This window comes from Calypte anna, chromosome 4A (assembly GCF_003957555.1).
Source record: "Calypte anna isolate BGI_N300 chromosome 4A, bCalAnn1_v1.p, whole genome shotgun sequence".
In the NCBI taxonomy this organism is placed as follows: domain Eukaryota; kingdom Metazoa; phylum Chordata; class Aves; order Apodiformes; family Trochilidae; genus Calypte; species Calypte anna.
In genome coordinates, this window is record NC_044248.1 from 3,258,439 (window position 1) to 3,273,097 (window position 14,659).

At 42.1% G+C, this 14,659-nt stretch overlaps 2 protein-coding genes across 2 annotated transcripts; both read right to left on the minus strand.

Moving 5' to 3' along the window:
- Positions 1-122: 122 nt before the first annotated feature.
- LOC115598262 (epididymis-specific alpha-mannosidase-like) lies at positions 123-3,638 on the minus strand. The gene is made up of 3 exons (XM_030449932.1): positions 3,587-3,638; positions 1,492-1,664; positions 123-278 (listed from the first exon to the last, which is right to left on the minus strand). Exons 1-3 carry the CDS (start codon positions 3,636-3,638, stop codon positions 123-125), a joined length of 381 nt encoding a protein of 126 aa, XP_030305792.1.
- Positions 3,639-3,642: 4 nt separating this feature from the next.
- Positions 3,643-10,277, minus strand: LOC115598263 (epididymis-specific alpha-mannosidase-like; the record flags this gene model as incomplete). Its single annotated transcript, XM_030449933.1, has 3 exons — positions 10,002-10,277; positions 7,032-7,178; positions 3,643-3,693 (listed from the first exon to the last, which is right to left on the minus strand). Coding segments are annotated over exons 1-3 (474 nt in total), but the record flags the coding sequence as incomplete, so codon positions are not given.
- Positions 10,278-14,659: the final 4,382 nt, after the last annotated feature.

The window sequence follows — 14,659 nt, forward strand, 5'->3', positions numbered from 1 at the left end:
GCTTGGGGGGGGGCTTAATAAATCCTAACCAGATCCAAGGAATTCAGACACCTCCTTGACCTGCTGCAGGTCAGGAGAAAGCAGCAGAATGGTGCTGAAACAGAAGAGTCAAAGCAAATGCATCAATTCCAACAATATATTTCTATTTGGGAATATCCAGACCTGTTTGAAAAAGGTATTTGTGGTGGGGTGCAGTAGCTGTACTGATCCATCACGTGGGTGAAGATCTCCTGGCTGTCAGCTAAGGAAGGGGAGCCTTGCCATACAAACTGAAGCTTCTGAAAAAAAAAAAAAATAAAGAAAAATGGTAAGAAACCATTACCTTTCATCACAAGCACAGAAAACCCATCATTAAAACCTTCAGGTTTCAGAGTGCCCATCTTCTCCCATTTTCAGTAATTTAGGTGTTTTAGTTGAGGCCACCTAATGGTACCCCAAGCAGGGTATAGAGGAGGCTTTGTGCTGCCTCTTCCCATTCAGACTGATGGAGAAGGAGAGGAGACAGCATCCTGCCAATGCTGCTAAAATCCATCTAAAAGCCCAGCTTTCCACAGGCATCACACCTCACTTCTTTCAGTTCAACTCCTCCAAGGGAGGAAAGACCCTGGATTGCACTGCAGGCAGTGGGAATCTGTGCTTCAGCAGCAGGAACTGAATTTTTCCAGCTTTGTGTCAGGTGCCTGAAGTAAAATTAAGTGGGGGAAAAATTGCCAAAAGGTCATAAAGATGCTAGCAAGTATTGCAATTCACTGCAACCATCAGGTGGTTCTGGCTTCACCAAATCCAACAGGAATTCTGCTGTCTTCTTCAGGGATGCTTGAGTTTCACTCAAGAGCCACAAACCCCTAATGCTCACTTTGTACTAAGGAGAGCCTCTTATTTTCACCCAATTTAGGGGGCAAAATTGATGACAGGTCAGGGTCCAAGACTGACATTAAAAAAAAAACATTTCCTGTGTATGGGCCACAGGGAGAGGAGGCAAAACATGAAATTAAAATGAAGTTCAGGAGAATTTTTAGCATCCAGCCCAACCAACCCAGCAATATCATTCTTCCAGGCACAAATCCATGTTCCAAGCATGACAACCACAGCCACACACATTACACTTACAAAAAGTCTATTAAAAAAAACCCAAAACCCAACTTATCTAAGATTTTCTCAAGGGAAGCTGAAACCCAGCCTAGATGCCTCCAGTTTCAATACTTCTCCTTCACTGCCCACTTCAGCCTTGCCCAGCTGCTTACATTTTATATCTTTTTCAGGCTGGACAACATTTTATCCTTTACCAGAAATTATGGAGCTATTACTGACCCCATTTTAAGCTTTCAATATATTTCACTGTTACCACATGCAATCAGCATGTCACTTCTTAAGAATACCTATGTTTTCTGCATTGATCAAGGGGATGTTGATCCCAAAGTCAGGGTTTAGGTTACTCTAAGCAGAGGCTGGCAGTGGGTTCCATTGCTGAGGATTTACTTGTTTTTTTACCTTGTTTTTCTGCATGGCAGCCTTCAGATCGTAGTCGATCCGAGAAATCAGATGAGCATTGAAACCAGCCAGAGCAAAAAGAGTTGGGGTGGTAGCTGAAGCTCCAAAAGGGTCAACGTGCCAAGAAAACTGAGGCCTGATCCCAAAAGTTTCATACAAAAATCCATGGCCCTCTGCAAAGCAAAATTTGGTTGTGTTAGGAACCCTTCCACCAATTCCTGTTATGGATTCAGTGTGTAAACAGAATTCCAAATGAGCCCTTGACATTTAGCTCTTTGTTGCAGTTTTCCAAAGCATTTGAAGTGTCAGGAATTTAATGAATGCATTAAATTTTCAGAAATACAAGCAGAAAGTTTCACCCTGACAATATTTATTTGGCTGTGACAAGTACAACTTATTAACATCAGAAAAGGTGAGTAAGAAAAAGGAATTATGATTAGAGGCAGCCCTGGGAAAATGCACTTAGAGACAGATGAGCTTCAGGCCAACTTAAGGTCATGAAAACACCAAGTTTTAGTTGGGTTTTAGTTTATTTTTACACCAACTCATTCTCAGAAGGTTTCAGTCTCATATCAAAGCCACAGGGACAGGGAAGCCATCCAGGATCAAAACTACTATAAATATGACCCTCAATTGTAAAAAAAAAAGAAAGGTTAGCAGCAATCTTGACACAAGATGTTATTTACAATGTCAATGAATTTGTACTGTATTTAAAAAAAGTACCCCCTAAACCAGCCAGGCAACAGAATAAACTCTGGGAAATCATTTAAATGAGAGTAAACCAACCAGCTAAGCAATTTTACTCACAACTCCAGTGTAGCAAACTGGGATCCTCATTATAATAAAAAAATAGATTTTATATATATTTTCAATATATTTTTAATATATTTATACATAGATATCTACCTTAATTTCATAGCTGAGGAACTGTGCTCAGAAATATCTGAAAATACAACCACATCTCCCCCATTCTGGACTAACTTGATTCCAAATTTCTGCATAGCAGGTTGCAAGGCATTTCTCTTTTCACTTCATCTTTCCCAAGGTAAAACAGCTTCTCTAGTGAATATATTCATAACTAAGGTGTTTATTTAACTCTCCTGACTGAAGCACATTTTAGGCAGAGTTTGCCAAGCTTTCCCAAAACACAGCTGGCTGGGACAAACAGGAGAAGACATGAAATGCAGAGCCCAAAAGTCAGCACTGGCTTTGTCATCTCCAGAAAAACCTCACACACAATGCAAGGATGCACTGTTCTGTTTGGATATACTCATACTGAGTAGATTCAAGAAAAATAAATGAGAATTTTAATAGATTTTAATGCTTTTGTTCCTGCTGAACAAGTTACCAAACTTGGGTTTTCTTTAAAAATAAAGTTTATAAGCAGAATTAAATATTATATTGGAAACAATCTAACACCACTGAAAGAAAAGCTGTGTTTTCCATCTAACCAAAAGACTTCAGTCAATATTACTGTTTTCTTTGGAGAAATCTGTACTAAGCCCAAAAAAAAACCTTTAAAGTGTTTTAACCTCCCACATAGAGAGCTTCTCCCAGTGTAGCCCTGAAATGGGGCCATGGCAGAGAGTGGTGCTAATTCCTCCCCTCTCACCCCAAAAGAAGGGCTCCTCCTTTATATTATATCAACAGGCATCTGTAGAACTGGGGGGGCATGATTACTTCTCTTTCTTTTTATTTTACCAGATGAAGGTAACCCCAAAACTCTTGAAACCATCAGCTGGAGATGGTTTTCTTCCATTTTCTTCCAGGGCATTTCATACCAACAAATTTCACCTAACTTTCTTCCCAAGAGATTAAACTCTCAAACATACACACCCAAGGCCACTGTCCATTAAACTTCAAGCCAGCTTCCAGTAACCCTTTTGCTTTCTGCAGAACTGTTGAGTGGTAGGATTTGGTTTTTAAGTAAAAGTTTTTATACAGATAACTCACAGACAGGTAAAAATAAAAGTTGCTTCAGTCAGGTCTAAAAGAATAAGGATAAGAGCAGCCTAGGGGTGGAGAAATGAAAAGCCAACAGAGCTGCTCAAGGTCAGAAGAAGGGAAAATAAAAGTTAAGTGCAAATTTGCATACCTGTCAGCTGTAGAATTTGATCATCAATGAGTGCCACAGCTTCATCATGCATCACTTTGCCCTCCAATGACAAATTCCAGTTGTCCTTCCTGAAGTAACTCATGGACCTGGGATAATGAAATTAAAGACAAAAGCATCACTGCAGCCCAGAAAGGCTGAAAATTCACTGCAGATCACAGCACATCACCCAGACCACCAGACTCATCCCATACACAGCTCAGCATCCTGCCTGCAGGCAACCAGAGCTGGGGGATTAAACCAGAGATCTTAGAGCTTCTCCCAAAATCTCCCTCCTGCTGCATCTCTCTTGGCTTAGGAAAGCAGAGGGTGGCTGGATGAGAAAGCAAAATCATCAAGCAGCAAAGGCCAGGCCCAGGGTTTTGTTTTACAGTCTGGAGACTCAGATCTGTGGGATCCAGGGAGGACACAGAGTGGCTCTGGCCACAAATACATCCCTCCTGCCTTCCTTCAGACAGCCATGACATGAGGCAGGATGCTTTACTAAGAAATAGTTCTTTCTTTATTAAGAAGTAGTTATTTCTGTACTAAGAAATAGTTATTTCATAGGTAGCATGTTTGCCTGCCTGATAATCCCACTGCTTACCTTCATTTCTGGTCTCTTGGTCCTAGTTTAAAACTGCTGATTTATTACAACTGGTTCAACTGTTCAAGATTTTGTGGTTTTCTTTTAATTTGATGATTTTATTGCTTTTCAGCCACTACAAACAAGTATGCTGTCAAGTACAACTTCAAGCAAATGTGCTGTATGCAGGGAGAAATAGTTTGTGTCCCCTTAGGGAAACTTGTTTTTATTTATTATCAGTACTTCACTACCTAGAACTTCACAGTTCTAGTTCAGTTCACAGAACTTCACTACCTCAAACTTCCAACAAAGAGAACTGGTATAAATATGTATTTCACTCTCCACCTCTCTTTTATTTTTTTTTCCCAAATCTGTCATGTAGGATGCCAAATCCAGAGCTGTGATGTTTTATTTCCCCAGGACCCTTCAGTGGATGCCCTGTGTCTGCTCAGATATGATGCCAGATTGTCAATGTTGATTATACTCATTCCTCTCCTTCCCAATGTTGGGAAAATGCTTCAGGGCTCAGCATTCAGAAATTAGTTCCAGGCAACTGTGGTGACTGATTAGCATGCTGGGGGAGCAGATAGCTGATATCTGGTGTCAGCACAGAACTGCTTCTAACCTACATCAAAAGCATCTCTGGCTCTTATTTCCCATTTGGGTGGATGTCCAAGCAGCATCCAAACTTTGGGCCATGGAAATGTTTTGTTTTAATATAAGGTTTGTGGAACCACTGGGAAACAGAAGAAAAATAATTCAGGTCATTTAAATAATATCCACTCTTAAGAAAAAACAAAAACAACACAAAAAAACCAACCAAAACCCAACTATTTCTACTGACAAGCACTATTGCTGACCAGAACTGGGTAAAAGCAAAGAGGAACCAAGGAAAAAGGCACACTATAATACTACAAGGAGTAGCCTGCTAATAGTAGTAGAACATATCAGAACATATCAGTGTCAACTACTACTCCTCTTTTATTATCTCAGCCCAACAAACCAGGCAGAAGTGCCTACACATTATTTTTCCTTAGTTAACACCAAGCCAGGGAGGGCAACAGAAATGGTTCACACAAGAAAACACTGAAAATAACATGCACTGAGAACTGAGAGGTTCCTACCTGGCTGAAAACCTCCACGTTTCACTCCTATAGATTCTCTTGTCTGAAATGAAAGCTCAGCTTCAGCACCCAGGCCATACCTTTTACCAGTTTTTAATGCTAATTAGGTTTTAAACCTAATCCTAAATAAACATCCCAAAAGAATCTAGAATTAAAACCTGCATTCTGAGCAAAATTAAGAAAAAAAAATAAAATAGGAAATTCTAGAACTAGGATGCCTGCACTACAGGAAATCATTAATGCTGAAATTCAAGTGGAAAAAGCAGGACAGCAACCAGGGTGACCTAATTTCAGGCCCCAATATTTGCAACTCCTCAGAAAGCATCACAGTTCTTAAATATTATTAGAGATTAAAGGTTTGACAAACAGGTTTTAAATTAATTTGGTTGTAACCATTTTACTGTTCAAAGAAGCAACTCTAAGTAACTAGAGAACTGACTAAAATGCATAAAAGCAACAATTATCAGTAATTAGGGTAGGAAATTAAAGGCTGAATCATTTGTACTACTGAGGTCAAATAACACACACATTTATTCTTCTGGATTCCACGTAACAGCAAGAATAGATTGTAGAAAAACAAACCTTATATTGGGGTTACAGCAGCATAGCCTACATGAAACAGGAGCAATTTACCCTAAAAAGTGACTCTTCTGTCCCTGCAAAAAGCAGTTCCTATGCTCTTTTCTTTATTCCTTCACCAGACTTACAGTTTTCTAATTAAAAACAAGGGCAAGCAAAAAAAAAACCTGTACAAAACCAGTGAACCAGAGCCTATCCACAGCAAAACCTCTCATCCAAAGGTCAGCTGCACACAGGTTGTAAACTGCTATTTACTGAACCATCACAGAAAAGTCAAAATCTGGGGAAGGAGTAGATTAAAAAAAGAAATAAATTAAAAAAAAACCCAGACAAGAGGAGTCTACATAACACCTTAAACATCTAGCACTTAAAATAACTGAAATAAACTGCATGTAGTGTACAGGTTTGGGCTGGATTCTGATAACAAACCAGAGCAAGGTGTTCTGAGTGTGCCTATGGGAGCTGCACCTGCACATCCTCTGGTTTTAGGATCCAAAACTCAAGCATCTTGCACTTCCATGCAACCCATGCCAAGCTGCTCATCCATCTGCCTGCCCTTAGGTTTCAACATGTTTGTTTCATGCCAGAGGAAAGAAGAAATGACAAAATTTTTCAGTCACTTTAGCAGGAAAAAAAACCAAACAGTCCCAGATCAAAGCCCTAAAGACTGAAAGGGATGTCAGCTTGTAAATCAGAACACCCAAGAAACAAGCTCATGATGCTGAATCTCCTGTCACCTCTTTGCTGCACGATCCTTGGTTTTTTTTGAGCAGTACTTAACAGGAAAAACAGGAAAGAAGAGAAAATTCCTCCTTGAAACCAGCCTGATAGGCAGCACTTTGTAAGCTTCAACCCGAGACAGAACTTCCCATATCTGAGAGCTGGGATCTGGCATGTCCCCAAGCAAGAAAATCCACTGATAAAGCAGAAATGTAAAGTCTTCAGTGCAAAGGTTGCTGCCTCCCACTGCTCTCATCTCCACCTGGGGATTTAACCCCTGGCAGCTCCCTTTAGAGCTCAGCTCCTTCCATAGGGAGCAGCAGGTTCAGAGACAGCTTGCACAAGACCTGGGTAAAAATGAAATGGGTGAAGGGTTTTGCCCTTCCTTGGCCTCTGGGAAGAGTGTGGAGCAGAGAAGTCTGGCTGGGACACAACTCACCTGCTGCTTCTGCCTGGCTGTGGCCACCTCATCCCACCAGAGCCGGAAGAATTCCTGCTCCACAGCAATAAATCTGCGCTGCTTCCCTCTCCTCAGCTCTTCCACAACAGAGGTGTAGACATTTGCTGCATAAGCCTTCATGCTTTCCTGAAAGAAAAAAAAAATAGGAGAAAATAAACTCTGTTTTACCTTTAGGGGCTGTGCTCAACACTTATTGGGCTGGAGGAGAGAACAAAACCTCACACTTGTTGCACACTTTGGACACTCAGAAGGATGAAGTTCTTACATCCACCAAGAGGACTCTTCTGCTCCAAAATACATCCTCTGCCTGGGAAAAGGAAGCTCTGAGGGAACAGCTCACCCTGTCCCTCATTGCTTACCTTAAATCAACACATAAATCATGAGACAAGGCACCAACATATTTTAAAAGCCCTCATGCACACTTCATCCTCGAGTTTCTGATGGCCTGAACTATCAGAATTGTTCCTGCTGGTGTGCCTTGCTGGTTTCATCCACTGATAAATATAAAGCAAAATAAAACGATCATGGCAGTTTCAGGCATGAAAAAAAACTCCGTTCTGCTCGATGTTTTAGGATAAAGTAAAACCAAACTGGCAGAGCCCAAATGGAGCTTGAGCGTTGGAGCAGAATCATCAGCACCTCTGCATCCATCCTGCCTGTGTCCTTCTCAAGGCAACCTGTATTCCAGAAATCCTGTGGATTTTACTGGAATGCCAACATGACAGCTGTACCCACCAAATCATCTATCAGATGGTCACAGCCCATCCCATGGTAGCAAAGGAACATCATTAAAATCATTTAAAAGTTGTGCACACAGAGGTATTTAGTGTACAAGTACCCTTCCCAGAACAGCTTCTGATGATCCAGTCTTCCACCCCTTATTTAATTTAAAAGTGACACAGAATGTCTAAAGGCAGCAGTAGAAATCCTAGAATTTCCTGCAATGGCTGTAACAAAGATGCTTCTTCCCACAAAGTAACTGCATGTTAACACACAGATATCTGAACACCAACCACAACACTTCTCTACTTACACTACTGCTTCAGAACACACACCACAACCAACACACCTACATCTGGAAGGCAGGAGGGCCTGCAGAGACCTGGACAGACTGGAGAGTTGGGCTGATCCAGCGGGATGAGGTTCAACACGGCCAAGTGCCGGGTCCTGCACTTTGGCCACAACAACCCCATGGGGAGCTCCAGGCTGGGCACAGAGTGGCAGAAAGGGACCTGGGAGTCTGGATTGCCAGGAAGCTGAAGAGGAGCCAGCAGTGTGCCCAGGTGGCCAAGAAGGCCAATGGCATCCTGGGCTGGCTCAGGAACAGCGTGGCCAGCAGGTCCAGGGAAGGGATTCTGCCCCTGTGCTCAGCTCTGGGAGAGCCACAGCTTGAGTCCTGTGTCCAGTTCTGGGCCCTCAGCTCAGGAAGGAGATTGAGGTGCTGGAGCAGGTGCAGAGAAGAGCAAGGAGGCTGTGAAGGGATCCAGCAGAATTGCTGTGAGGAAGGGCTGAGGGAGCTGGGGTGTTGAGGCTGGAGAAGAGGAGGCTCAGGGGAGACCTCATCACTCTCTCCAACTCCCTGAAAGGAGGTTGGAGCCAGGGGGGGTTGGGCTCTTTTCCCAGGCAACTCTCAGCAAGACAAGAGGGCAGGGTCTCAAGTTGTGCCAGGGGAGGTTTAGGTTGGAGATGAGCAAGGATTTCTTTCTGGAGAGGGTGATCAGGCATTGGAATGGGCTGCCCAGGGAAGTAGTGGATTCTCCGTGTCTGGAGATATTTCCAAAGAGCCTGGATGTGGCACTGAGTGCCATGGGCTGGGAACTGCAGCGGGAGTGGATCAAGGGTTGGACTTGATGATCTCTGAGGTCCCTTCCAACCCAGCCAATTCTAGGATTCTATGATCTGAAAATCACTGACATAAAGATCTCTCCCCCACCTAAAAATTAACCTGATATGTAAAATAGGAACCCACAGTTTTAATTTAATCAAGTTTCCTATACATTTTAACAGCAGAGGAATTAAGGCTTCAAGCAATTGCATCTTCTCAACCACAACAAAACTGAAAAAAAAAAAATAATGATGTTTCATTTTCCTTGGAGATCTTCAACCACTGAGTGACCCAAACCAAAAACTAGTTTCGTGTTCTCTGGTGCAGTTTTCTGAGTAGGAATTCGGAGTTGGAATTACTGCAGGAGAAATTCATTTTTCTTCTCAAGGAAGGGGAAACAAAACACATTCACAGCTTTTTTGGGTGAGCCATTAGCTCATTTTATTATTACTCCTAAACATCTGATGCTGCATCACTACACTACTGAAGTATCCACAGCATCTTTCATGTAAAGGAAAGAAATTTATATTAATGAAGAACCCAGGAATTCAACTAACCAATATAAAAGCTATTAATGCACCACTTGATTTATTTTGCTCTGCATCTCCTTTATTTTTCAAAACTTTGCTGCTAAGTAATGACGCCCCAATGATGCCACCCTGGCCACCTCTCTGAGCCAAGACAAAAATGTTTCCTGGGGTTTTGCCTTAGCAGCAAGCCAAACAAAAAGAGGAAGAAAATCTTGTGTGATTCTATGGATCTGGTAAGCAGAGAATCATAGAATAATCTGAGTTGGAAGGGACCTTTAAAGGTTATCTAGTTCAACCCCCAGGGATGTATAGAATGATGCACAGAATCAAAGCAGACCAAAGAAAGGCTGAAGATTTTCGCTTAAAAATTAATAATTAAAATAAGAATAATAAATCCATCAGGAGCATCCTGCAGCACACAGGTAACAGGAGCTGGAGAAGAAACCCCCGAGTGGAATTCCCGCAGGCAGAACCTGGGTCACCGCCTCCTCCTCACCCAACCTGACCCAACTCCGGTGAGCTCCACAAGCTGCAACCCCCCCGAGAGACCCAACCCTTCCCGAACCCCCCAGAACCCCTTCCCGGGCCCCCCACCTGCACCGTGTACACCCAACCGACGTCCATGTGGCTGTGGGCACCACGAAAGCCCGCAGCTCCCCCGAACCCCACGTCCCGGGTGGGAAGGAGCCGAGGAGCAAGAGAAGAACCAGCGGCACCATGGCGGCTCCTCCGCTCCCTTCCGCGCTTCCGCCTCCTGCTCGCAGCCCCGGTACCGCCTCGGTTCCGCCTCGGTTCCGCCTCGGTACCGCCTCCCGGGTCCGGCGGGAGGGGAAGAGGCGGTGGTGGCCGCGCCCCAGGTGCCATCTTCATAGCCCGGGGGCAGGTTCGGAGAGGAGGCTTTGTTCGGGAATGGGTTTAACAGCAGCTGACCTGTCAGGAGAGGATTTTTTTTTTTTTTTATTTTATTTTATTTTATTTTATTTTATTTTATTTTATTTTATTTTATTTTTAAATGTTCGTTTTATTTTTTATTTTTTATTTTTTATTTTTTTTATTTTTATTTTTTATTTTATTTTTACTTTTTATTTAACTTCATTTTATTTTATTATTTTTGAATTTATTTTTTATTTTTTAAATTTTATTTTTACTCTTTTATTTATTTTTATTTTCTTATCTTTTTTAAATTTTATTTTTACTCTTATTTTATTTTTTAATTTTTTATTTTTCTTTTTTTATTTTTATTTTATTTTTTTACTTTTTATTTAACTTCATTTTATTTTACTATTTTTATGAATTTATTTTTAATCTTTTTAAAATTTTATTTTAGTTTTAGTTTTATTTTATTAATTTTATATTATTTTTATCTAATACGTTATTATTTTTATGATTTTTAATTATTTTATTTTTCATTTTTATTATTTCATGACATTATCTTATTATTTTATTTTATTTTTATTTATTTTTATTTCTCTTCATTTTTTGAGTGACTTTGGCTCAGCCCCAAGCTGCTCTGCAGGTGTTGGGGGTGCCAGAGCCAGGTACCAACTGAGCCCCTGGGGAGGTCCTGGTGGATCTGGGACATTTTTTCTTGTAAAACCAGACAGCTTTGAGAAATGTGCAGTGCTGCATCTCAGACGACTACAAATCCTATTATTATTATTATTATTATTATTATTATTATTATTATTATTATTATTATTTTACCACCCCAGGAAATTAATTTGAACTGAGCACCAGTTCTTTATTTCAGGTGTAACTGTTCATCCCCCCTGGCTCGATCTATTGCTGTGATACTAAAACCCAAAATATTTTCTTTTAAAGCTGTAAAAGGCAACTTGTCTCCATTCCTTAGGTTCTCCTCGGGTTTTTAACAACGTTGCAAAAATAAAATGACAAACTAAGAACATACCAAACCCACAGCTGGGTTCCAACCAGTGGAAAAACTAAAGATATTCAGGACATTAAGGACATCAGGTGAAGGTGATGCCTGCTCCCACCTTCAACTTTATAGTTTTAGCAATACCAGTTCACCAGCCCAGTTAAACCACTCACTCTGAAGGAAATAATCATAGAATCATAGAATCCTAGAATTGGCTGGGTTGGAAGGGACCTCAGAGATCATCAAGTCCAACCCTTGATCCACTCCCGCTGCAGTTCCCAGCCCATGGCACTCAGTGCCACATCCAGGCTCTTTGGAAAGATCTCCAGACACGGAGAATCCACTACTTCCCTGGGCAGCCCATTCCAATGCCTGATCACCCTCTCCAGAAAGAAATTCTTTCTCATCTCCAACCTAAACCTCCCCTGGCACAACTTGAGACCCTGCCCTCTTGTCTTGCTGAGAGTTGCCTGGGAAAAGAGCCCAACCCCCCCTGGCTCCAACCTCCTTTCAGGGAGTTGGAGAGAGTGATGAGGTCTCCCCTGAGCCTCCTCTTCTCCAGCCTCAACACCCCCAGCTCCCTCAGCCTTCCTCACAGCAATTCTGCTGGATCCCTTCACAGCCTCCTTGCTCTTCTCTGGACCTGCTCCAGCACCTCAAGCTCCTGCCTGAACTTCCTGAGGGGCCCAGAACTGGACACAGGACTCAAGCTGTGGCCTCCCCAGGGCTGAGCACAGGGGCAGAATCCCTTCCCTGGACCTGCTGGCCACGCTGTTCCTGATACAGGCCAGGATGCCATTGGCCTTCTTGGCCACCTGGGCACACTGCTGGCTCCTGTTCAGCTTCCTGGCAATCCAGACTCCCAGGTCCCTTTCTGCCACTCTGTGCCCAGCCTGGAGCTCCCCATGGGTTGTTGTGGCCAAAGTGCAGGACCCGGCACTTGGCCGTGTTGAACCTCATCCCATTGGGATCAGCCCAACTCTCCAGTCTGTCCAGGTCCCTCTGCAGAGCCCTCCTGCCTTCCAGCTGATCCACACTCCCCCAGCTTAGTGTCATCTGCAAACTTGCTGATGATGGACTCAATCCCCTCATCTAAATCATCAATAAAGATATTGAACAGCACTGGGCCCAACACTGATCCCTGGGGTATGGTGTTTCCGCCCAGGAACAAACCGGGGATCTTTCGCGTGTGAGGCGAACGTGATAACCGCTACACTACGGAATAATCCGTAATATAATAAATAATCATAAATCATAAGCTTAAAAGTTTCCATCTACAGGCTTGCACTGATAAATGTAAATGGCTAATTATTGGTGCACATTAACCCACTTCAAGATACCTCTAGAAAGAGATGACAGTGTAAATGGGATTTGCACCTATGCAAAATAAAATAATTAAAATAAATAATAAAATAAGAATAAAATAATAGTACATGATAAATTAATAATAAAATAATGATAAATAATAATAAATAATAAAATAAATAACTGTATGCTGAATTAAATGCCAAAATGGGTTAATATTTTAACATAAAGTGTTTGTAAATGTTTCAGGTCCAGAATGAAAAATCCTATTAAGTACAGCATTGAACAGCATTAAATTGATACATTTTAGTAAAAATAATTCTAATATTAATATGTTCTCCCAGAACATGGCCCTGGTTTCTAAATATCACAGTTTTCTTCTAAAAGAAGAGGCTAAAGCTGGAAGGCTAAGTTTAATTTTATTTATATTACTTTGTTATGAAAAGCAATCAGGGCCTGTACATAATTGGTAGCAGGAGTTAATATCACTGTAAGCAGCCAGATGAAGCTTTAATACAGCTCAATGACACTTTTTTTTAAATTTATTTTATGTTTTTTGCCCTCAAATCATCAGCTTAAACCTTTTCAGTTCCAAGAAAGCTGGTGCACATCCAGCAAACATATGGCTCATGTATATATATATATATATATATATATACATACTGGTGTTCTTTTACCTCAGAAGGCATCATGGTTTTTATAATTTAGGTGAAGTTCCCAGGAAAGCTGAAGTGTTGGGGTTTTGCTCTGTTTCTAAAAGCAGCTGAGGAGGTTTGCAGGGTGTTGCTTCCATTTTAAACCTGGTACCCTCAGAAAATGGAATTGTCCTCCTTTCAAAGAGGCCACACTCTGACACTGCCTTGGATGCAGTGGAGAAAAAATATAAATATTTGAACAGAATGCCTTCACTAGGAAAAATGAAATCCCAGTTTACACGCCTACAGGCATCAGGAGGGTCTCCCTGCAAAAAAAAAATATGAATTTAAGCATATCATGCAGAATTTTTGCTGAAAATAAAGCTTCTCCACCCTTTCCTTAGCATGTCACAAACAGCAGAAAGGCAGGGAGAGAAGCCAGGGTAACTGTGCCATGACAGCTGCCTACATCCATATTTTATCCTCTTGTTGGCTCCTAATCTCTCAGTATTGCTTGATTATAGCCTGCCTGTAATATTCCTGAAGCTTCCCTCATGCAAAGTCTGTTTGCTCTCTCTGACATGAGCTCTGCTCTGCGTGGGCCTCTGACACTGTCACCTCAAAAAGACAGAAGGTGTAGGCAGGGTGCTGCCAGCTACAACCTAAGCAGTCACAGTCCTGTGGAATTCAAGTGCCAAGAAAGCCACAGAACAATTAACAAGCACACCTTTGTATTTTCCCTCCTGCCATGGGATGCAGGGCTGGATGTCTGGAAGAAGAGAGGCATTTATTAACATAAATCTGCTCCAGGTGATTCTTCCAGTGTTTTAAAATTTATCCTTCCCCTGAACACTTTGTGGGGGAAGCAAGAGGGTGGTAAAGCTTTGGTAACAGGTTACCTTTCTTACTCCCCTCTCTCAGGGATGCTGTGAGGAGAGTTTGGGGACGCAGGGAGGTTCCAGAAGACAGAAGGTGTAGGCAGGGTGCTGCCAGCTACAACCTAAGCAGTCACAGTCCTGTGGAATTCAAGTGCCAAGAAAGCCACAGAACAATTAACAAACACACCTTTGTATTTTCCCTCGTGCCATGGGATGCAGGGCTGGATGTCTGGAAGAAGAGAGGCATTTATTAACATAAATCTGCTCCAGGTGATTCTTCCAGTGTTTTTAAAATTTAATCCTTCCCCTGAACACTTTTGTGGGGGGAAGCAAGAGGGTGGTAAAGCTTTGCTAACAGGTTAACCTTTTCTTACTCCCCTCTCTCAGGGATGCTGTGAGGGGAGTTTGGGGACGCAGGGAGGTTCCAGAAGACAGAAGGTGTAGGCAGGGTGCTGCCAGCTACAACCTAAGCAGTCACAGTCCTGTGAAATTCAAGTGCCATAAAGCCACAGAACAATTAACAAACACACCTTTGCATTTTCCCTCCTGTCGCTG